This window comes from Anser brachyrhynchus, assembly GCF_964034855.1.
Source record: "Anser brachyrhynchus genome assembly, chromosome: 7".
NCBI lineage: Eukaryota > Metazoa > Chordata > Aves > Anseriformes > Anatidae > Anser > Anser brachyrhynchus.
The window spans coordinates 12,489,129-12,511,551 of record NC_137701.1 but is presented as its reverse complement, the minus strand read 5'-3'; the positions used below and the strand labels follow the sequence as shown (position 1 = coordinate 12,511,551).

At 46.6% G+C, this 22,423-nt stretch overlaps 1 protein-coding gene across 13 annotated transcripts in view; it reads left to right on the top strand.

Annotated features, from left to right (window-relative positions):
• HDAC4 (histone deacetylase 4) overlaps positions 1-22,423 on the top strand; it is a 252,357-nt gene that overhangs the window by 122,899 nt on the left and 107,035 nt on the right. For all 13 annotated transcript variants that reach the window (XM_080599463.1, XM_080599474.1, XM_080599469.1 and 10 more), the window contains one exon: positions 8,066-8,310. In XM_080599463.1, the coding sequence (XP_080455589.1) occupies positions 8,066-8,310 (245 nt within the window). The remainder of the gene's footprint in view (positions 1-8,065; positions 8,311-22,423) is intronic.

The following is a 22,423-nucleotide window of genomic DNA, read 5'->3' as shown; positions in this document are numbered from 1 at the left end:
GGAAGGCATGAGGAAAACATGCAAGGAAAGGTTTGCCGCAGCTGTATGAAGTCTAAAGTGAGGAACGTTCCAAGCTTACTCTTGATCCCATTACCTTTGATTTCAGTAAAAGCACTGGAGATGGTACCAGTGCTTATTTGTTAGAGACGTTTTGACTGAAACATCAAGATGGAGTGGGATAACGACTGAAAAGGAGGCAGTGAAAGTTGAGCGTCTCCCTTGGGGCGCCTCTGTCCTGCAGAGGTGCATCTCTGGAAGACATCTGTGTAATCGGGTTTGATTCTTGGCCTTCCTGCAGACGCTGGGATGTGAACTCTTCAGATACTCATTTAGGAGTTATCTACTGTTTCGTGCATTCTGTGGTGCTCTGTTTTATTTTCGGAGCGCTTGGCTTTCCTGCTGCAGGAGGATGTAGTGCTGAAGGCGTTCAGGAGGTCGGGGTGCTGCAGCTTCCCATGGGGACTTCTGGATTCCTCTGCGGTCCTTTAGGCAGAGCCCTCAGAAACACATCTGGTCCGTGAGATCTGGTATTTGGCTGTGACAGTCTGCATTTTCCCAAACTCTGAGGCTGCAAGCTGGAAAATGCTACAAAACGTCATTTTCTGTCTGTTGTTGATGTAATTTAATGATTTTTCTTCTTCAAGTAAAGAGACATTTTGTGCTGTTTTAACTCTAAGATGGAGAGGGCAGGATAAATGGACTGGCCTTCAAGTTTTAGTTTCCTTATCGTCATGAATAAAATGTGCACGCAGACCTCCCTCGGGCTTCTAACACCTGTTGGTGCCGTGTCTGCGGCTGGAGGGATCAGGATCGGAAAAGTTGGTCCTGGAAATCCATGATCGGCGTGCCCTGATCGTGTCTCCAGGTCTCAGTAGTAATCAGAAGAAAGTTTCTTTGCGATGAATGAGTGAGTGACATTTAAAACTCCATCTGTTGCCTACGGTGCGGTGCCTCACGATGTGTTTCAATGGCTGATGGGATGATTAATTTCAGCTCCCATTCATGCCGCGTGAAATGTTCTCAGAGCGGGGAATGACTCCAGCCCTTGCTGAACTGCACCATGTGTGGTGCTCGTAGGAAATCTCAGCTGCTGTTTACTCGTAGCTTGTGTGCCGAGGGAAGGATCGGGGCTGCATTTGCATTCACCCACGCAGCCCTGCAAAAATAATGGCAGCGCTGGCGTACCGAGCCGCCTGCTTTTCAGGGATGGCTCCGTCCCCGCTGCAGCCTGCGAGGACTTGCCCTTCCTACACGTGGACGAGGGGGGATTGCTTTTTTGTTTTTACAGGGGGGTCAAAACCTTCTTCGTTTTAAAACACTCGATGCAATCACATGCTCCGCGCTTTCCAGATTTGGAAAGCCTTCCTGCTACCAGACATAATCTATTAGCTATCCCGAATGCCCCGGGCCAGGTCCGGTGACCCGGCAGGCAGCTTTCTTTTTCTCACAGACCTGCTCGGACAGATTGCTGGCCTGGCCCCGTGGAGGGGAATCGTGTCACAGAGGTGGGTGTCCGGCTGCGTGCGCCGCCCGCCGAGCCCCCTGCTCCCACTGCCGGGCAGCTTCTGGCTGGGCACGTGCCTAGCGAGCGGGCTCGGTGCGTATGGCAACCCATCGTGCTGTTGTTTCCCTCCCTCGGCTAGTAATTTCTGGGGAAATACCGCCGATCTTCGGGGCAGCCCGTCGGGAAGAGCGTGTTGCAGGTTAAAACCTGCTGCGTCTCTTCCAGGCGCTCTGAGGGCGCCGCACCGTGTTTCTCGGCCGCTTCGTTACGGTTTACACAAAAACACGCTGCTTTTATCCTGGCGCTGCAGTCAGATACTGCAGTAGCTCGTTTCTATTAATAGCTCTGATCTCACTGTCTCTTCGCGTTTCGGCGAGTTGTGACATTTTGGGAAGCGGAGCCGGTGCAAGGAGCGCCCGGCGTGCTCGGGGACGCGGCCGCGCGCGGTGGCCTCCTCGCCTCGCCGTCGAGCCAATTCGAGGCGAATTTAACGCGGCGGCGCCTTGAGAAAGCATTTAGCACGGTGCTGAAGCCTCCCTGCTGCGCGGCGTGCGTGCTGTAAGTGACACGCTCCTGCCACCGAGAAGGCGTTTTGTCAACAAGGAGCCGCGTTTGAAGGCTTCGAGGAGCTGGCAGCCCCCCGTGCCGCAGGGCAGCCCCCAGGAAATAAGGCGGGTGGGACAAACCGCCTCGACGCGCGCTATTTTCGCTCCTGCCCGGCAATGAAAGCAGCTGAAAATAAGGCTCAGGGGGAGGTCCCGGCACGTGTCCGCTCGCCCGGCCGCATCAGGAGGAGCTGCCGCTCGGCGCGCCGCGATCGCGCTCTGCACGGATCCCGAGGGTTGGTGCTGGGGTGGCAGCGAGCGGCAGGCTGCGGATGCGGAGCGTGGTCTCTCGGTTTTGCTTTTCATTTTTTTTCTTTCTTTCTTCTCTCTTTTTTTTTTTATTCTTTTTTTTTTTCCACCGTTCTGCTATTGGCAGAATCTGGCTGGAGGGCAGCGCCAGCACGGCAGTAATTAGAAAGCAAACTCATTAGTTGGAAATAAAGCCCAAGTGCGGGGAGGATGGGAGACGGGGGGAGAAGCTGAGTCGATCGTTTCTGGACAGCGCTGCCCGGGGACGCTCAGGCACAGGCACCCCGTGCCTGTTGGAGCTGAAATGCTGGCGTTTTGGGGCACGTGGTGGTACGTCCAAAGTTTGTCTGCTGCTGGGACGGGACCGGGGTGCTGCCTGCCGTCCCCCTGGGGGCTGGGGCCGGGGTGGCAGCTCGGCCCCCCAGCAGGAGGGAGCCGTGCGGGGATGCTCCAGGGCAGTGGTGTGTTCAGGGCGCTGCGCTGTAGGAGTTGAGCAAGGAAAGGCTCCTCTGGCAGCCACTTTTGTTTTTTAAAGAACTAGTTTGGGAAACGGTTTTCAAGTTCAGCTGAAGTAAAGGTTCTGCCGACAGGAGACTTGAATTGAAATCTGTTTTCAAAGGCCCTGGGTCCCCCTCGTACAGAAATCTTGCCATGTACCTTTCAGTGTGCTTTCGGGACTGAATCCTTCTATTTTTCAGTCTTTTAAGGACTTTCATGAAAATGCTGTGTCGGAGAAGGGGGAGAAAATACAGCTTTGAGGCTGTTAGCCTTATTTAAATAATACATGTACATATTTAAGTAGTGTCACCTTCTTCTAATCCCTTCCAAAATGCTCAGTACTTGCAGAGAAGTTGTTTTTTTTTTGTTACAGAGAAGCCCCACGTATGACCATCCCATAACGTATTTATCTGCAGCCTTGATGTGAAATGATTTTAATGCCAAACATTTTTCGTAGGAAATGCGCCCTTGCATTATATTATGTTGGAGATCATCAGTTTATTATAGCAAGTATATTTAACCGATAGATGACTTCCACTGGGTGATGTTATGGACAAGCTGTGAGATGTCAAATTTACAATCTCGGCCGTGAGGCCACTACGTGCCTACAATCAATGAGGGCCAGAATGCTTTAGGTCTTAATTAACGTACAGCATGCAGGCAGTCTTTGATGCATGGCCATGTTTTATTTATCTGGGGAGGGAAAACCATCAGACTGTTTCTAACTTAGTGTAAAAATAATGGCAACTGAACCGTGAAAAAAAATCCTACGTGCCTAGGTTAAAAGAAATAGTAATAATTCCTCCTGTTTCTTTCCTTATGTTCCTACAGTGATGGAAGGGGCCGGGTGAACATGCGATAGTTTATTATTCATAATTGAGATCTTGTCTTCTAATTCATGGGTTTGGCATTTCTCATTAAAACTCTGAATATAGTCTTTGTGCTTTTGCTAACGTCATGAATCTGATTGTATTAATATGTTCTCAAGGCAGAACCTATAAAAGCAATTTTCTAGTCTACCATAAAATATTCATAAGAATACAGGCTTTTTTGTTTTGATGATGTGTTCATTAAGTAGAGAAGGTTTTATTGTTTTCGGGAGGGCTCTGTAGGTCAGAAGCACTCGCTGCTTCTGTTGGGAACTCATGGCATTTCGAATAGTTTTTTGAGACTGAAATAGTACGAGTCACGGATGACGCACCCTGCGCGCAGACAATGAATGGGAATTGTGGCTCGGTCCCCGCAGCTGGCGCGCTGTGCCGCAGCGCCGGGCTTTTCGGGGGGATTAGTCGCTTTGCTGCCCGTAACTTGGGACAGGAAACGTGAGGTTTGTCGAGTTTTCTCAGGAATATTAGCTGGCTTTCTTCTCCAGCACTGCGAAAGTTACGGCTCTTATTACAGGGTAAAACAGTAGTAATTTATCACAGGGCACAACTCGAGCTCCCGGTTCCCATACCGCTCCTACAGGGCTGCAGTAATGTATTCCTTCTGGCCGAAATTGGGTTTTATTCCAACATGGTAAAAGCTTTTATCTTCTGCTTTAGGAAATATGTTATTTGGCTCAAAGGTGTTTGTACGAAAACGCATGCATGTTTCAAGGAAAATTGCATTTAGGCTAAGTAATGCTGACAAGTTGAGTGTTGTGCAGCGAAGATAACCATATTTACCCAGCGAACTGGTAAGCCCGAGCGAACGGCTGCCACCTTTGTGCTGGTAACTCTTTAGTCCGTGGTTGTAAAGAGGGGAGACGTCAGTGCCAGGTGCTCAGCAATCTTTCTGCAGCAGTCCAGGCGTGTAAAAAGCTCGTGATTCACAAAGACCACCGTGTTGTTTGCTGTTCTGACTCACGGCTTATGATCCTCTCGGGTTAACTGTTTCAAGCTCTCCTCTGGCTTTGGGGACTATGAAGTTGCATTAAATCGTACTCAGGGGACTTTTGGGGTGGCCAACAGCCCTGGTCCCGGCTGGCGAGGTGGCTCAGGGCTGTGTTTCTGCGTGGCACCCGCGTATCGCCGCGGTCCGGGTGGTGTTTTCTGGTCACTTGGGCTTTGATGTGATGGGCTGGGGTGGGGTAAGGCCGAGCTGAATTGCTCGCTCTGTTACGGCTTCATTCAGATGGGGGCCTGAATCGTGCCGTGAAGCTATTGCATCTGGTGGAGCGGGGCCGGAACGGTGAAGTCCCCTTTGGTTTGCTGCCGGATAAAATCGCTGCTGTCCCAGGAGCGTGCATCTGTTACCAGTGTAATTACTGCATGCTGTAAGGCTCGGGGTGCAATCTCCGTAATGTTTAGATGCAAATGGTTAAATAGGATTTTTGATAGCCACAGCGCATCATGTTTTTGAAGGCTAGATTGCATTTTTGGCTTTTTATTTTATTTGGTTCTGTACAAATACTTGCAAATACCTGTTATTTTGTGTATTTTTCCCTATAGATCCAGCAGGGGGACGGGACTTTGGGTAGCATGGGAACTCTCCTCTGGTATTTTCCCGTTTCACATGGTGCTGGGGTCAGCCAGGTGTTTTCTCAGGTCGCAGCTCATGCCCTGGTGCTGTGCCACTGGCCGGGGTGACTGCGCTGTAGCAGCTATAGGGCTCCTGTCAGATGCCTGAGCTCGAGCAGAACCCAAAAACACTCCTCCATTACTCTGGAGGACTTCACAAACCAAATCTGATCCTGGTTTCCGAGGAGAACTTGGGGGCTCCTCGTCTGGGGGGTTTCTGCAGGCAGGGGTGTTCGGTGCCGCGCCAGGCGCTGCCCTGCGCCCTGAGCCACCAGCCTGCAGCGCGGGGGAGAGCCCCCGGGGAAAAGGACACGGGAAGGAAAACAATGGGGAAGTGGAGGGGAGAACTCGTGGGTTGAATAATAGCAACACTTCCAGCAATCTGACCTTTTGCAGAAAATACTTCCATCCAAGAAAAGTCTCCTCCTCCTCCTCCCCTGCACGAGCCCAGCTCTGTTCCCGAGGCACGGTGCGGCAGCCTGTGGAGCTTTCTGCACACACGCCATGTGCCCATGACCTGGCCTCTGGAGCCGAATTTGGCCTGTGAAGCTGAATTTGGCTGCTCGAATTTGGCTGCTTGTTGCGGCGTTGGGTGGTGAAGGTGCGGGGAGGCAGCTGATGCGGCGGGCTGGGAGCTGGCAGGGCACTGGGCCGGGCAGGGGGACATGGTACGTGTGGCTATGAGTGTTAGGAGTTCGATTCAGATAATTTTGTGTCCCTAAGACCCCCCCCAGCTTTATTCTCTAATAAGAGCAATGATTTTTTTTTTCTGTGCTTTCTGTTTCCTATGCTAAACTATATTTCTCTGCTGTTGAAGAAGCAGTGATGTTCTTCATGAAACCATTTTTGTGTAGACTGAGCAAAATTTCTGCATTCGTCTCTTGGTACATGAATTTCCACCCCTTCAGCTCCTGCAATGCTGGCGGGGCTGCCCCTCTTAAAAACCCGCTAGTCCTCAGTACAAAGGCAGGAGGTGAGCAGGACACGACGGTTCCTTCCCGGTGGGCATGGCCGAGCTCCCCATTTCTACATTGTGGCCATGCCCTTGGCTTTGGGGCCATGGGTTTTGCCACCTTCCCAAGCAGCCGAGATTGCTCTGAATTACTCCGTTTTTATTTCTGCTGCCTGCCTCTCTGTTTAGCTGCAGCTTTTCCCAGCATCAGCTTTTTACGCGTTTCTCAATTACTGGCAAAAGTAAACATATTGATAGCGCTGGGGGGAAAACCCAATTAAAACCCTTTCTTTTAAAGTTGGAGTAGGGTTTGTGATACTAATGGTCTGAGCTGGTAAGGCTGTGCGTGGGTGTTGGTGGCATGCCACCAGTGCGGCAGGGTGACGGTAATGTGGTGGCTTCTGTGCCCGCTGCCCCGTGCCACCTGCAGCACCGCATCCTCCTTTGCTTTGGACTGTTTGCAGGTGGCTCCAGGTGATCCCAGAGAACACGTTACACTGTGCCCCAACCAAAATACTACAACCAAAAAAAACCCACACCAAACACATGCACTTTATTTTCCATTTTTGTTGAAGCTTGTTTTTGAAGAGTCAGCATCTTTATTTTTTAACACGGGACGTTCATTCAGAGGCGTCAGAAGAGTTTTAAAGCGATTGCCCTGCAAAGCAAGGTGTTAAACATGGCAAAAGTACAGAGTTCGCATGAAACCCAGAACTGTCCTTTAGGTGGAGTTAGAAATGTTCAGTCATTCATGGGATGACAGTAACATTTTTTAGCAGGATCGAGCTGAGTTCAGTTATTGCAAAGTTATTTTTCATAGATGTCGGTCCCTGCCTGAAGTTATGACGAGCTCCTTGTCTTCAGGGAGATGCTGTTTGTGTAAGCAAAGAACTGATTTTCACTACACGGACAGTCAGGGTGGTGGCTTTCCTTTTTCCTTCCCTCGGCAGACGTCTCATGTTCCAGGTGGGTCTGGAACAAGGGTACAGTGGTTCTCTACCCCAGGCTTGGTTGTGCTTCAGCTTTGTCTCCCTTGGGAGCCCGAGCTGCAGTCAGCGTTAGGGCACTTGCTCCCCACCACTGCCTGTTTCCTAGATTCTTCATTGCACGTTTACTTTGGGCCAAGATCCTTTCCTGAAGTTCTTATAAAGAATCATAGAACGGCTTGGGCTCGAAGGGACCTTCTAGATCACCCAGTTCCACCCCCTGCTGTTGGCAGGGATGCCACCCACTAGGCTAGGTTGCCCAGGGCCTCATCCAACCTGGTTGTAGATGGATAAATAAAGAATACAGCATATAGTGTTTTTCTGTGTAATTTTTTTTTTTAAGCACAAAACCATCACGGTCCTGACCTTTGGATTCTACCAGTTGTTAGACAAGATTGATCTTTGCCGTGAAGTCTCAGATTAATATTTATCCTTCTCGTTTCAAGTGATGCTAGAAGAGTGGAATGGAGATGTGTGTTTTGAATACACAGGCTTGGAATGACATCAAGAAGGGTCACGTGCAATTCATTGAAGTTCTTTGCCTTTCAACAATGCACATATTTATAGGAGATGGTGGTTGGAGGAAAACTGCTTGAACTTTGACTGCCGTAGTGCTTTTTGCTGTTTAAAAAACAGGGTGTGAGTTTAACAAGTGCTATTCTTAGTTCAATCCAGAGCGTCCAGCAAAGGCCTTCAGGAACAGAATAAAAAGTAAATCCTGTGTGGCTGGAGAGTCCTCTCATCTCCCCCGTTGTGTTTTCCCTTTGCAGTTGATGTGACCACAGCACTGCCCTTGCAAGTTGCACCGACCTCAGTCCCGATGGACCTGCGCTTGGACCACCAGTTCTCCATGCCCGTGACGGAGCCGACGCTCCGAGAGCAGCAGCTCCAGCAGGAGCTCCTGGCGCTCAAGCAGAAGCAGCAGATCCAGAGGCAGATCCTCATCGCTGAATTCCAGCGGCAGCACGAGCAGCTCTCCCGGCAGCACGAGGCCCAGCTGCACGAGCACATCAAAGTAAGTGATGGGCAGCCCTGCCGTGGGAGGAGACGCCCAGGCGGATTGGGTTTGGGGGTGTGGATGTTGTTTTGGACTTGGTAACCTCCTGGTTAGCGAACGGTCTTTACCAAAGGGACAGGAGCACCAAGATTTAAAGGGGGATGGCGTGGAGGAGGGGGAAGCAAGGTAAGCCGGTGCCGTGTTAAGCCTTACCACCCGTCTGCGGAAATCCTCCGCCCCGCTGCCAACAGGTGGCTTGCCAGACCTACATCTGGGTTTGGGAAATTTATATAGCCTGATGACAGTAGAATTTAACCCACGAGGAGGGCTTTTAGGCCACCCGTTGCTAGTATCACATATTTGGGACTAGAACGGCATATAAGCTGCTCAGGGGACGTATGCTGGCAGCGTGAGATACAAACCAAGCATTGGGAGCTCGATGTCTCTGCAGGAATAGGAAAACCAGATGCGGAGGGCGCAGGAGGGTCTGCACACCCCGAGCCTCTCCCAGCTCCACGTGCAGGTTAGCTGCTGGCCGGGGCGAAGAGGAAACCTAGCACACAGGAGGATAAGTAGGAAGTGCAGTTCGGAAGATGGCTGTTGCATAGTGAAAATGTTAGACATTATATAAATATTTCACAGTGATAGACTATTGCTATGGTAACATAAGCTTTCAGAATTGCTAATATGCTCTCTTTTCAAAGGGGGATTAGCACGGCACATGGTAAATAGTGTTAATGTAATATTAAAAAGCAACCTCAATTCAACCTTATATAACTTTCATTTTAATACAAAATATATGCCGGAGCAGGGAAGATAGGATTAAAAGTTAATGTTGTATTATTTACAGACTTTTCAAACACAGTTATTAGCCTGGGTGTGCAAGAATAGATGCTGTTTGAAGACTGATTAACAGCAAATGTCTGTGTCCTTAGTGGGTCCTCTAGTCTGCTCTCTTTAGGACAGAGGTGTGGGAAGGTGTATGTGTGTATATATATGCATATATATTTGTAGATATGTATCTCTTTACAAGTGCCTAAATACATGCTTTTGTGCACAAATAACACAAGGTCAGTTTACTGCATTTGTGGTTCACACAGCGCATTTAGGTGGTAAATATATGAAGTCTCTATGACAAATATTTCTATTATTTAATTATAATTTCACGTTTCTTTAGATACTTGTCTTTGAAAATAAGACAGGACCATTTGTGTTTAACAGACAACCTCAAAGTACTGATGACAGGAGCATTGTTGCTCTCTTTTACATTGAAGGTACGACTGATTCTGGTAAAGTCTGCCTTAGAAGAAAATCAAGATCTGATTTTGAGAAGCCAGATAGCATGGTATATCTAGATCATTAGGTAATGAAGTTGTTCCTCTGTTGTGTAAGACTGGCTGGATGAAAAACTTAAAATAGGAATGAAGTAATCCTGTACAAAAAAAAGAATGATGACCTGTAAGGTGATCTACAATAGTAAGTGTGTCATTTTAACCCAGAATTTCTTTAAAAATAAAATGGCACAATATTTCAATAATCCCATGATATATCACAAATAAAATAATCTCCAGACCATACCACTGTGTAATTATGATGTAACTTTTTTGTGAAATCTTTACTTCCTGTGTTTGTGTTCATAAGTCAGCCTGCGTTTGGTTGACTGCTAGATTTGCCAGCTCTTTGGCCACTGATTTTCATAAATGGGTAACTGCACTCAGTGCAGCAACTGTAGGTGCAGTGAAGCTGTTACTTTGTCCAGAGAACTAAAATTTATAACCTCATATTTGGACTCTGAACTCAGAGCTGTTCAGCTGCTTTATGGCTCATGAAAAATGGGGTGGGAGGGGAGAAGGGGAGAGAATATTAGAGCAAATAAATAAAAATCCGATCCTGCGTGAGTGGAGCGTTAGGGGTTGAAATGTGAAATTCAGTATAGAAGTGGTCCTGAACGAAGCTGCAGAGCTCTTCTTGGAGGAATTCACATGATTTTTAAAAAATCAGCTCATTGGGATGTGCAGCGCGTGTCCCATGTGCGCCCGTGCATGCACCCATGTGCTGCACTGGAGGGCTGCCTCTGCATGCACCCTGGATGAAGAAAGACCTTCCCGCTGCTTCTGTCCTCATCTTTACTTTTAGTGCTGTAGACTGGGAGTTCACAGCACGCAAATTTGTGTATCCTAAGCAGACCTGCTGCGGCTGGGCTGGTCTCTGGTGTGCAGAGGAGCAGGAGCAGGCAGGAAAGGCTGCTGAGGGGTAGGCAGGCGGCTGCTGAGAGCTGCAGGAGATGGGTGGGCTCCTGCTCAGGCAGAATAGTGCTGGAGAAAGTTCGTGTGACATATTCAAGTTGCCACGGGTGAGCAACATTTTGAAAAAAAATGTTAGATAAATGGAGTTAGTTTTCCATTTGTTTTCAAAGTAAACTACAAACGAATCCCAGGAAATGTCAATAAGACCTAAATGCTAGTACAGATGAAGACTGCGGGTCTAAGGAATTGTTGCAGAGCAGTTCTGGACTACGGTATTTTTAACAGAGACGTGAGACAGGACTGTAGCTTCTGAACTTTCCTGATTACTCACACTGAATCTTTGGATTAGCTATGAGAAGGAAATGGCAGATTCTTGATGCTCAGTTTGATGATTGCTTACGGTGTCACTGATGAGGCGAAGAATTTTGTTAGTCTCTTGTCTCCAAAGCAAACTGTTCAAGATGTAGGAATAGTTTATTGAACGTTACAGTCCTGAGATTCTTCAACTGAAAATGTTGTTTCATAGCCTGAGGATTGTAATGTACTGTAATGAATGTGTAATGATTGTAATGAAGGTGTCCATCACTCCCTTGTACAAAATTATATTCCCAAGTTTCCTCTTCAGGTAGATACAAAGGCTTACTTTGGGTGAGAAAAGGCCTGAGAACCCAAACTTGCTCAGATTTCTGTTCAGATTACACATAACAACTATTGACCAGGGTGAGCTTGACTGGAGTGAGCTTGCAGTCTGCCTTACTGCAGCACCTCACTGCAGTTCTAGTTCTCAGATGTTTTCAACATCTTGCCTGACAATGTTTTTTTGATTCAGAAAGCAAACCTTCATCAGCTATTGCAAGGTGTGATTGTGCATCTTGCAAACTTGCATGCTTTATGAAAAACTCCTGCAGCTCTGTTAGAATTTTCAGTGTCAGAACAACCTCAAAATCTAATGAAGCAAACCAGAAATTTTAAATGAAGTTCTAAACTTACTTATCAAAAAAAGGCAGTTTTTTACTTTCTCCCTAGCATTTCCAAGGGCTCCTCGGAAATGACCAGGAGCTTTGTTACTCATATTATTAAACTCTAAAATTGCTTTGTAAACTTTCTGTGAAGGGGGGAAAATTTCTGCATCTTCCTATTTTGCATACCTAGGCAACACTACCTAGAATCAATTAATTTGGCTTTCCTCATTACTGCCTAGCATCCAGCATTTTAATCAAGAAGTGCAAAGCATTTGTTTGTTCATCAGTTTCTGTCCTTGAGCAGTAATTTCTGCACTTTACCCTGTCTTATGCCTGTTTCTAAAACCTTTTGCTAGGTTCCTAGATAGTCAGTATATTTTGGATATCGCAGGAGAGCCACTGGGTGCAGAGCAAATACTGCATTGGATCTCCGTTTTGGCAAGGTGTTTGCATTTCAGTACCTTCGCACTCTTCCTCTTGCAGATGTTGAATGGTTTAGTTGACAGGAATTCAGTGGCTGGGCACACACGTATGGCGTATGGGTGAAGGTAAAAATGGTTTTGATGCACTTCTTAAGCAGCTCTTGTGCCCAAAGGAGGAAGATTCTGGGTTTGGGACAGACGTAAGTACAGCTGGCATTGCTAACTTACAGCACACAGCACTGTGAAGATGTTAAAGCACTTTCTGGTTTTAAGTGTTAAACCCTTAGCTAGTACAACAGTAATCACGTTTTGTGTTTTTTTTCTTTTTTTACTATGCTGCTGGTGTGAACAGAGAAACTGTTCTGACTCAGATGGGGGTTAGGGGGGTGGGGGAATCTCTCTCCCTCCCACCCCTCCCCAAACAAAGCATTGCTATAAGAAACATTTTAGGTTCTTTTTTAAGTAAATGAATTTTGGCTTGAAAAAAATGCTGGCATGTCTTTTTGTTTTTCTGTTCCGGTAGGTAACTTTTTCCTATTGAAATCTGAAGTTTTGGTATTTTCCAGCACTTGGGTTTATTCCAGCAGCCCAGTTTTAATCGTCTGATCCAGTGCACGAGGAGCAGGCAGGTGGTCGCCGTCCTTCTGGCTGCGCGTGTCATCCCTTCCCTCGTCCCCCCGTCAGTCCTTGCTCTCACAGAAAATTATCAGCTGCTTGCATTTGAGCAGAAATTGTGTTTTTGGAAGAAATGGTCTCCATGTGAAGGTGGCAAATCCTGGAAGATCATGCAATCTGGAGAAGCAGGCTGGGAGCGAAATGATATTTGTGGAAGGAAAGCCGACTGGACGTAGTTAGAGCTCGGCACGTCGAGGGAGCAGGATCATCGCGCGCGGGGAGCAATGCGAAAACTCTGACATGTTTAGGGAAAATAAGCTGAGCCTTATGAAGACTTCACACCATATGGAAATACAGAAAACTGTCTTTCACAACTACAGCACAGCTTTGCAAATTGCTGAGACTTGACATCTGAAAGCAGAGCGAGAGAGGAAGCCGAGGCTGTTGTGTACCGGAGGCTGCTGCGGGCTGGCTGCAGATAGACAAGTGCTCGTCTCCAGCGCAGGCGCTTACCTTCAGTGAAACAGATTTTCCACTGAGGCGTGCCTCGCCAGATGTGCAACAATATTTATAGCCTTCAAATCTGCCTTCCTAAACAAAAACAAGGATGGAATAAGGAGCCTGGCGCCCGGGCCGTTGCCGGTGAGACCGTGGAAAGCCTCTCTGCAGGTTCCAGCGTGAGCTCTGCTTGACCTTTGATTGCGAAGGAATCGGCAGTGAATTTTTTCCTTTGTGAGTCACTGATTCCCGGCCAAGATCAGCTGGAAGTTACCAAAAGCTTTTCCATTTGCCTTCTGGTCAACGGCTGGAGGGAGGTGATTGAAGAGGGGTAGGATACGCACTTTGGCAGTGCTAGAGGCACCTCGGGCGCTGTGAGCTCAGCAGAGCAGTGATGTGCCCGGTGGGTAATGCGGTTAATCCCACTGCCTCTGCGCTGCCCGAGTCCGGAGCAGGGCTCATAGGAGCTCTGGCTGTTTTATAGCTGAAGCCGGAAACTTATTCAGGATGCTGACGCACGTCAGCATTAACACATGACAGCAGGCACCAGAAGTGTCCTGGTGGCGATGGGACAGCAACAGGAGAGCAGCTAAGCCTCGCAGCTCCTTGCGGGCCTGAAATCTTAACCCAGAGGCATGCAAAGATGCTAATTCTGTCATGCGATGCTATTCCTCTTTTTTTTCCATTGGTCCCAGAGAAGAATATTTGTGTGCATCGGTAGCAGAGTGCCATACCGCTTGTGCAACGTACATAGGATGGTCAGAGGAGGCATGGTTCGCGTCTGAGCAGCAGCAGCGTTGCGCAGAGGAGGGAGCTCTGTAGCAGTGCTCATTGAGGAGTGATGCTGAAGTTGTTTTCTTTTTGTTAACAGAGAAAATTCCTACGTTAAACAGTATGCTTATGCTGCTTAGTGGCTTTATGCCAGTAAATAAAAATATGTGGAATGTTTTCAGACATTGGCTTTATATATAGCAACATTCAGATAAAGCATGAGGAGATGGTTTTGTTTTTGCTGTTTTCAATTGACATGTTTTTCATCAGCACAGCTTTTGGGCTGATTGAGGGGAGGTAACGTATCTAAGCTGTTAGTACCTAAGCTAATTTTTCAGAGATACGGGATGAAACTCTGGCCATTCCTTATTTTTGTTTGAGGTCTTGCAGGAAATCTTCTGGGCAGATTTTGCAATGCTGTAAATAACACGGAAATAAAATGGAAGACTGCTTTTGTGTGTGTCGTGTTGATGCTATAGTAAGAAACTGCTCTTTGCTCTCATTTGGAGACACCTGCCCTTGCAGTGGTTGGTTTGCTCGCAGGAGAGCTGCCTGGCCGCAGGTCACGTTAGCTTTTAGCGTGGCTGCTTTCAGTGCGGAATATAGCGCCCAGAGTCCCTTCTTGGTGGCCTCTCCGAACTGCATTGTTTCTTGCTATCTTAATGGGAAAAAATCTGCGTGTTAGAAACCTGCTGACACGGTTGGTGTCATCTGCTTCCGCCTCGCAGCTGTGCGGATGGCTCCTTCCCCGTGCCCCTGGGCCGGGGATGCTGAACGCAGCACCTTGGAGCCTGGATGGGGCTGCATAAGAGGCTTGTCCTGCCTCGCTGCTGCCCTTTGCCCTCTGTTCTGCCGCTCACGTGGTGCTCTGGAAGTGCAAGCCTGGATTTAACACCCCCGTGCCCCGCCGCCTGCCGCTGAGCCCATTCTCTCCGCCCGTCCTGCCCCGCTGCAGCCAGACTCCCTCGGCTCAGCTTCGTGACTCTGTTCTGCAGAGCGCCCGTTCCTGGCGGTTTGCATCGCTTTCAAGAGAAAGTTAAAAAGCCCGGAGATACCAGGTGTCTGCCTCTGTGTTCTGACATGACAGGGTTATTCATCTTAGAGAACTGCAGCTGGGTACAGTCAGTGGTAAAAACAGACTGAACATTTTGTGCCTTGTTACTACTTGAATTCATTGCACAGAGCTCTCTTGCTATTTCTAGATGGCTTCCTCTTGTCAGTGACCTTCTCTTGTTTTTCTGGTGCACGTAGCTGACTCCATGGCCTGAAAGACTTAGACCTGGATCCTGCAAAACTTAACTTCTGATGGAAATAGCCCTGGGGAAAGCTTTGCAAGATCAGAGCATTTGCTGTCTTTGAAGGCTGGGGGTGACTTTCCTCATGCTCAAAGTCAAGATCTTTTCCGGGAACGGAGAGGGCAGATCTGCGTGCAGAGGTGTGGATAAATGTCAGCAAATGCACATAGCAGCATGGATGCTTGTAAGCCCCGTATCTCAGTTAAATACAAAGTCATGCAGCAGAATTTGGGCTTCTTCATAAGAAGCATTGGTGGTTTCTGGACTGAAGCTGGATTGCTCAGCCAGGAAAGTTGTCTGCAATCGTCCCTACAGGCCTACTTAAAGGATTTCCTTTAAATGGTAAAAGAAATGTTTTCTTTTGGCTTCTCATAAGATGGACCACCGTTTGCTGGGTTGAAGGAGCAGAATGAGAACTCCAGATTTTCCCAGCTTTACAAGATGCATACCAAAAACTTCAGTCAAAATTGAAATTGCAGATCTCACTACAGCCGGTGGACTCGGTGGCTTTCCTCCTGTGAAACCCTGCACCGGTGTCCATGGAATTGGCCGGTCCGGTGAGCCTTGTGGTCCTTGCACCATTACTCCTGTCCTTCATCTGGGGGGTCCCAGCTTTCCAGCAGAACACAGGGTCTTGTCTTCAGGCTTGGCAGCAGCGGGAGATGAGAAGTCTGTTGCCCTGTGAGCTCAGCTGCTCCAAGTGTCTTTGCTGAAGCCCCTTGCCCAGAAAAGACTTCGTATGATGCATTTTCTTGTTACTTAATCTGCTGAAGTTGGACGTAAGTTGGGCTGACTCCTGGGTATTCTGAAGGCTGACTGTCTGACGTAAGCGGCAGAAATGGCAGAGTTCACTGGCTGACAAATAGACAGAGGATCTTGCTTACTTGATAGCGTGTTTGTTTTTTTCAGTGGAGTCCAAACAACTTTTGAAGTGCTTAAGTTTGTGTTCTTTTACCCTTTATAGTATGCGTTTGCCTCCTGGTATAGCGTGAGGCACACTGATACTTTTATTTTTAAAGCTAAAGACCTTATGGTTTCTATTGAATTTAGGATTTTGAAACAAACAGCAGGGAAAAAAAAACGAGTATTTGCAGTTCACACTTACATTTTCTACTTCAACTTTATCTTATTTTTTGAACTAGATAAAAATAGATTGGAAATATTCTAAGAGAAAACACAGATAATCAAGGCAGGAGTAAAGAAATACCCAAGTGAATCCTGCTAATATGTCAGGAATGGTGACCTGTTAATATACACCATCACTGATTAAATTAACATTCATAAACTGAGAATTCCTGTTACTGTATATGGTCTCTTGACAAAATTCAGCTGGTGTATGGGAGGATGAAGTTGCACTTAAAATGTAAATCATACTGTGAATAACCTCACTTGTCTACACACAGTATGAACAATGTTGTGGGCTTAATCTCCGTGTTTATGTTTCCTGTTTAACTGGGGATGGTGTGTGAAGATGATAAATGTTTGGTATTTAAGTTGGTGGCATGTTACCTTTAAACGTGATGCTTCTGCTGTGCTTGCGTGAGCATCAAATGAGGTTGACCATTCATTTTGAGTCTGCAGCCTTCCTTCAGGTGCAGCAGGAGCTTGGCCTATCACTGCCTCGTTTCAGATTGCTAGCAAAGAAAATGGCTTCGTAGTCTGCTCCACCGCCCTGTTTTTTCCCTGCCCTTCTCTGGAGGATAAGCTGCTCAGAATTAGCATATTGCAGTTGGTCCTTGATCCGCTCTTAAGGCCTTATTTTTCCTCTTTGGAAGGCATATTATCAAAGAAGCAACTGAAAGCAGCTCTTGCTGCCCACCAGTCTTTTTGTTCAGGTACTTCTCAGCTCACAGCGGGTGGGATGTAAGGTACCTCCCTGTCTCGTCTCCCTTTGTGCAGGGCTTTGCAGTTGTTGGAGCTGAGGTTTCCCTTCCCCTCCTCTTATGCCTGCCAGCTCACCAGTTCAGTCGCTCTGTTCCTGTTCCTTCACGTGGGTGACCAGGAATGGTGGATCAGTAGATGCAGCTATGCTTCTCCTTTTCTTCATTCATATTTCGTCCTTGGAAATAACCGACGTCCAACAGTGGCTACTGTAGCTTCTCCCATGACAGGATCTTTGCCCAGCATGTGTGTTCCTGATGGTGATTTTAGTGTAACATTTCCATTCCTGCTCCCCCACTCCCTGCACCCTGAAGCAGTTTTGAGAAGACAGAACAGTTTTTCTGAGGACTGAGGTCTGATCGCTTCTGGCACGTTAAAATCTCACGTAGCCTTAATCATCTGGGGCTCCTGCTTATTCAGGACAATTGTACAGCTCTGATTTATGAAGGCTTCCTATTTTCATCGTGGTCAGACTTGCGTGTTCCCGACTCCTGGTGCAAGGTGTACGGATTTACCTTCACCTTCAAAAATCAACATCTAAAATACAGTGGAATGAATGCAAAGGAGTTGTCTGTCTGTCCCCACCTTTAGAGAGAATAATGGGAGAAGGAACTGAACATGTTAGGTACTACCGATGTAGCTCACTGCTTTCTAGGCTGTAAGGTGCTCTGCTTCTGGAAAGTGTAAAAACTAGGCTGAAGTGGCAGTCAGGGAGCAAAAGGCACAAACAGATGCATTCTCAGGACAAGCTTTCCAGATATTCAGAATTTAGAGGGGTGAAGCTGCTGTACAAACCTTCAGCCTTTTAGGTGAGGTGAGTAGTAATAGGATGTGGAAGAAATGGAGATACAAAAGTATATATGCACATATGAACTGCCAAATTAATAATGTGAGATCTTTTCACCTAGAGCTGGCAATCAGGAAACTTAGCCATCATTCCCTTTCCTGAAGACATTTGAGCCTCATAAACGTGAACACCAGACAGTCTCAGTTGGATATGTCTACCCAAGATCCGTCTCTTGCCCAGGAAGCTGTCAGCAGGGAAGGATTGTTTTCTTGCGTAGTGAGGAGAGGCTGGCTGCGGGGAATTCTGGCACGGGACCGCCTGCCGTCAGCCCGTCTGATAGCTGGAAGGGGGCATGCTGAATATACGTTCAGTTGTTGATATGTCCAAGAAAATAGGTGATAGACATTTGTTCCAAGCTATGCTTTCAAATTTTTGCGTCTAGGAGCCCTTGCTACTTGGCTTCTGCTGAAAACCACAACGCTTCCCCCTCCTCTCCCAGTACAACCTATTAATTTTGACTTGTCTCCGGTACTCCAGAAGATATCTTCTGTGCAGCCTGACTAGCTTTGCCCTTGGAATTAAAACCCACAGCGATGAAGCCAAGAGAGAGAATCCTGAAATTGAAGCAAGAGCCTGAGACTTCAGTAAACAGGATGGAGAAGACACGAAGCAGAGAACCCAGCCAAAAGAATGGCTAGCATTGAAATTGCTCTAAAACAACCCAAAACAACAGAGGTTCTCCCAGAAACATATCAAAACTTTCTGTCCACCAATATGCTATGATTCTTTGTGGGGTGATTTGATGTGCGCATGTTTCAGCTAGTTCTTTCTTGATTATCGCTTACAATTTTCCTTCAGTGTTACAGAATCTGAGTTCCAAAGCCTTTCAGATATATGAATTAACCTCCCCCCAAGCAGCAGAAATTTGCCAAAAGCTTAATGGAAATGATTTATCTTAAAAGCACTCTTTGCACCAAAACCCCAGCCTCACCCTCTGCGAGGTGAGAGGACGATTTTCTGAAGCTTCAGCCTTTAAGGCTGCACGTTCAGCAGGTGCTGAAAAGAAGTGGGGTGTTCTTGGTATTGTCCAGCATTACGTTGTCACGTTTGAAGCCAGTACTTCACTTGTACATCCTTACGACTTTTCTGAAGCTATTGCCTGCGGTGATGTCCCACCGTGCTGAAGCGTGCTGTGGCACCTTCCGTAGGTGAACTCAGGCTTAGGTTGAGATCCAGGTTAGGAGGTGGACACAGCACTAAGCTGCTTTGGATCACAGCAAAGTTTTATCAGCAGTCAGAAAGGCAGCTGTTGCTCACCCATGCTTACATGTGTGATTATCTTCAGCTTCATGAGTAAGGGTGAGCTGTCTGAGTACAGATAGTTTTACGCTGCCTTCCACTAATTGCAGTAAGGTAAAGCATTCAAAATATCTATTATAAATACCTAGGAGCCATAGCTGAAGCTTCAAAACCTCTCCTGCTCTGCAGATTTTAATCAGTTTTACCACGGTGTGTGAAGTAAACGACAGAAGCACCTCTAAAATGGCTGTTGTATGGGAAGGAATAAGAGTGTGGGCAGAGAGCAGTGTCTGGCTTCTGAGGAAAGAATAAGGTGGTGTCTAAAAGATACAGGGATGCGGGAAGGATCTGAATTCTTCCTGCTCATCTAGCAAATCGAGGAGTGGTTATGCAAGCCCTAATGCAACACGTCTTCATGAAATACGTCCTCGTTCTTTCCGGTAAATAGGATTTTTGTTGTCAGCACCACGCGCTTCCCAGGAGGGCACGTGGCTTTCTTCTGGGCTGAGGCTGCTGGAATTTTTCAGAGCACTACCTTGCCACCTCTGTTGTGATGACTAAAGAAACTGTTTTAGCTCCAGATAGCTTAAAAAGAGGTTTCTTTGTGCAGGGAAAGTTTACAATGTGCTTACTGATAAGGTGTTAGTGTGTGTTCCAGGTAGACGTGCTTGAGAACTGAAGACAATTGAGGAATGTGATGGCAAAATCCACTGCACCGCTGAGTCCTTACAGCTGGCTGAAAATTGATAAATAGCTGGATATGCTCTACATTTTCCCTATTACATTTATTAATATTAATATATGTTAAAGGAGCACCAGAAACACTAACTACAGGTACAGTTGAACATTTGTGCAGTTTTCATAAATAGTGGAAGCAGTGACATTAAACATATGCAGGAATCCCCATAGTTATAAATATTTACAAATATTTAGTTTGGCAAAAGCACCTTATTCAGATGTTCCTAGCTGCACTCACTAATGCAGCGTGCGTATTTGTCACACGGCATACTCCTCAAACTGATAGTTGAATTAGTCTGAATGCAAGGGCTTTCCCTTGGCATATCACTTTGTATTTCACAAATATTTAAATTTCATTACAGTTCAGCAAAACACACCACTTCAACTGCGCGCAATTAACACACAAGCGTTGCGGCGTCGGCATTGATTCATTTGCCAGCGAGAGAGACCCAATGCACTATGTGGCGTGTGAGCAAGATTACGCGCAGTAATTAATAATCCTTATCAGAGCCACCTAAGCGTCTCTTGGTATGCCGTGAATTGCAGCTCAAGAGATGCTTATAATTTCCTAACTCAGGCAATTTCCAAAAGACCCGAGCGTGGGAGCTTGTGTCCCGCTGAAATGCAGCTCTGAAGCATTTTGCCTTTAGACATCTGTAGGCTGTTTTTCCACTGAGATAATCAAGTGAAGGTTAAAGGCCAGGCCGAGCCCAGAACGTGTGGGCATTATCTTGTCAAAGAAGCTGAGTGTGGGGTGCGGGAGGGGGGACGAAGCTGCTCTGCAGTTAACCACACGCAGCTCTGAATGTTTGCTACCTGTTAAAATTTGCCTTGATTGCTTTAACTGAAACAGAGAAGCTCATATTTTTCAGAAGTTTCAGTTTATTTTGTGCATAGGGCAGCTTTTTGTTATCAGATTTCCTGTTTCTCCTGTTTAGTCAGTCCTTAGTGGGTTCCCTTGCTGGTTACGGGTCTTTTTCGCAAAGCAACAGCAGACAGAGCCATTTTTTTAAAATCAGAAAATTAAATTGCAAACCCTCAAAATACAAAAGGAAGATTGGGGCACAGTCTAGCATCAAGAGAGTTCTTAAGGCTTAGGGTTTTAAAGCTGAGAAGGGCTTTTTTTTGCCCCGAAACACACTGTGATTTAGTGTGATGGTTCTGTTCCCCATGGCTTTAATATAACAACACGGATAACAGCATCAGCACGGATGAGCAACACGAGCCTCACCTTGGGTTAGCATCACAAATCCTTATCCACGGTCCTCGGAGTGGGTGTGAAGCCCGAGCGCGGGCTGTGCGGCAGCATCGCCAGCGCCGGCACACCCTATATTTCCTGTCAATAGCGTCTGGGTAGTTTGTTTTCAGCCGTAATTGTGGAGAAATATTTATGCTGTGAGAAAACATCACAGTTCAGACGGAGCCCCGCAGTGGGTTTTCTTTAGTCGTTTTCTGAGGCTTCAACAGACAACAACAAATTTTAGGCTTCGTTGGTACAACTGGGGAGGTTGCTTAATTTTTTATTTTTGTTTTTCAGTTTTGAAAAGGTTTGAAAACTATATCAAGAAGAGTCTTTGTAGAAACTGGGGTCAAAATTGGCCGAAACAATACATGTCTAATGAAATTTCTATAAGCCACCCAGATACAAATTGTTTTTTTCATTTACATTTCACTACAGATGTCAATGAAAGCACAGTTCCTTCTAAAGCATCATAATGTATGTAAACCATTGCAGGAAGCATAGCATGCGAAGCTTAGGAGACTGCAGATGGAGAGAAAAGGCTCCTGATTTCATAAAAATAACAAAACCTGTTTTAACATATTGTGCATTAAATATTGTTCATTTGCATACTTTCTATGGCTAGGTTATAAAAGCCCACCATGTGGTGGACTTGTTGGAAGTCTGAAAAGATAGTCTTTCTCCAAATGGAGATGTGTTAGTGGAAGCTGCTGCTTAATTACAAAACAAAAATAACTGTTTTTCTCTGTGTTTTTTTTTTTTTTTTTCTTGGTGTGTGTGTGTTGGGTTATTTACTTTTGTAGGTTTTTAGAGTCTGATTTTTATGTTGTTTACATAAAATTCAATAGAATTAGGAAGGGAAGCATAGGTGCAAGCACTGCAAATTCTGCTAGCTTGGGTTCGGTGTTGTACAACAGTCTGCCTGCTTGGAGCCAGCAGCAGCAGGGACTCCTCGATCAGGGTTTCCAGCAGATAGCCAGGCAGATTGTAGAGTGCCACTTACATTATTTTTTTGCATCTTTATATAGAATTGCATAATTTTATGTACAGCATAGCCGCGGCTGAAACTTTGATAGTACAAATGTACAATACCACAGATTAAAATGAGAAATTGCTGTCAGAAGCATAAATAGAAAATCTGAAAAAAGGAGAAGGAAAAAATCAGTGTTTGTGGGGTGGAAGTCTTGCATACACACGCACATATGTTGTCAGGGCTTGAAGAAGGATGGAGTGAGACATGCTTGTGGGGAGCAGGTTCCCTGCCTTAATAGCCTTGGCCTGGCCCGGTCCCTTTCCACCTCCAGGATTTCGTGAGCCTCGAGCAGTGGGTGGCATCGGAGCACAGACCCCCATTAAGCCCAGGCTTGGAGAAGTCTC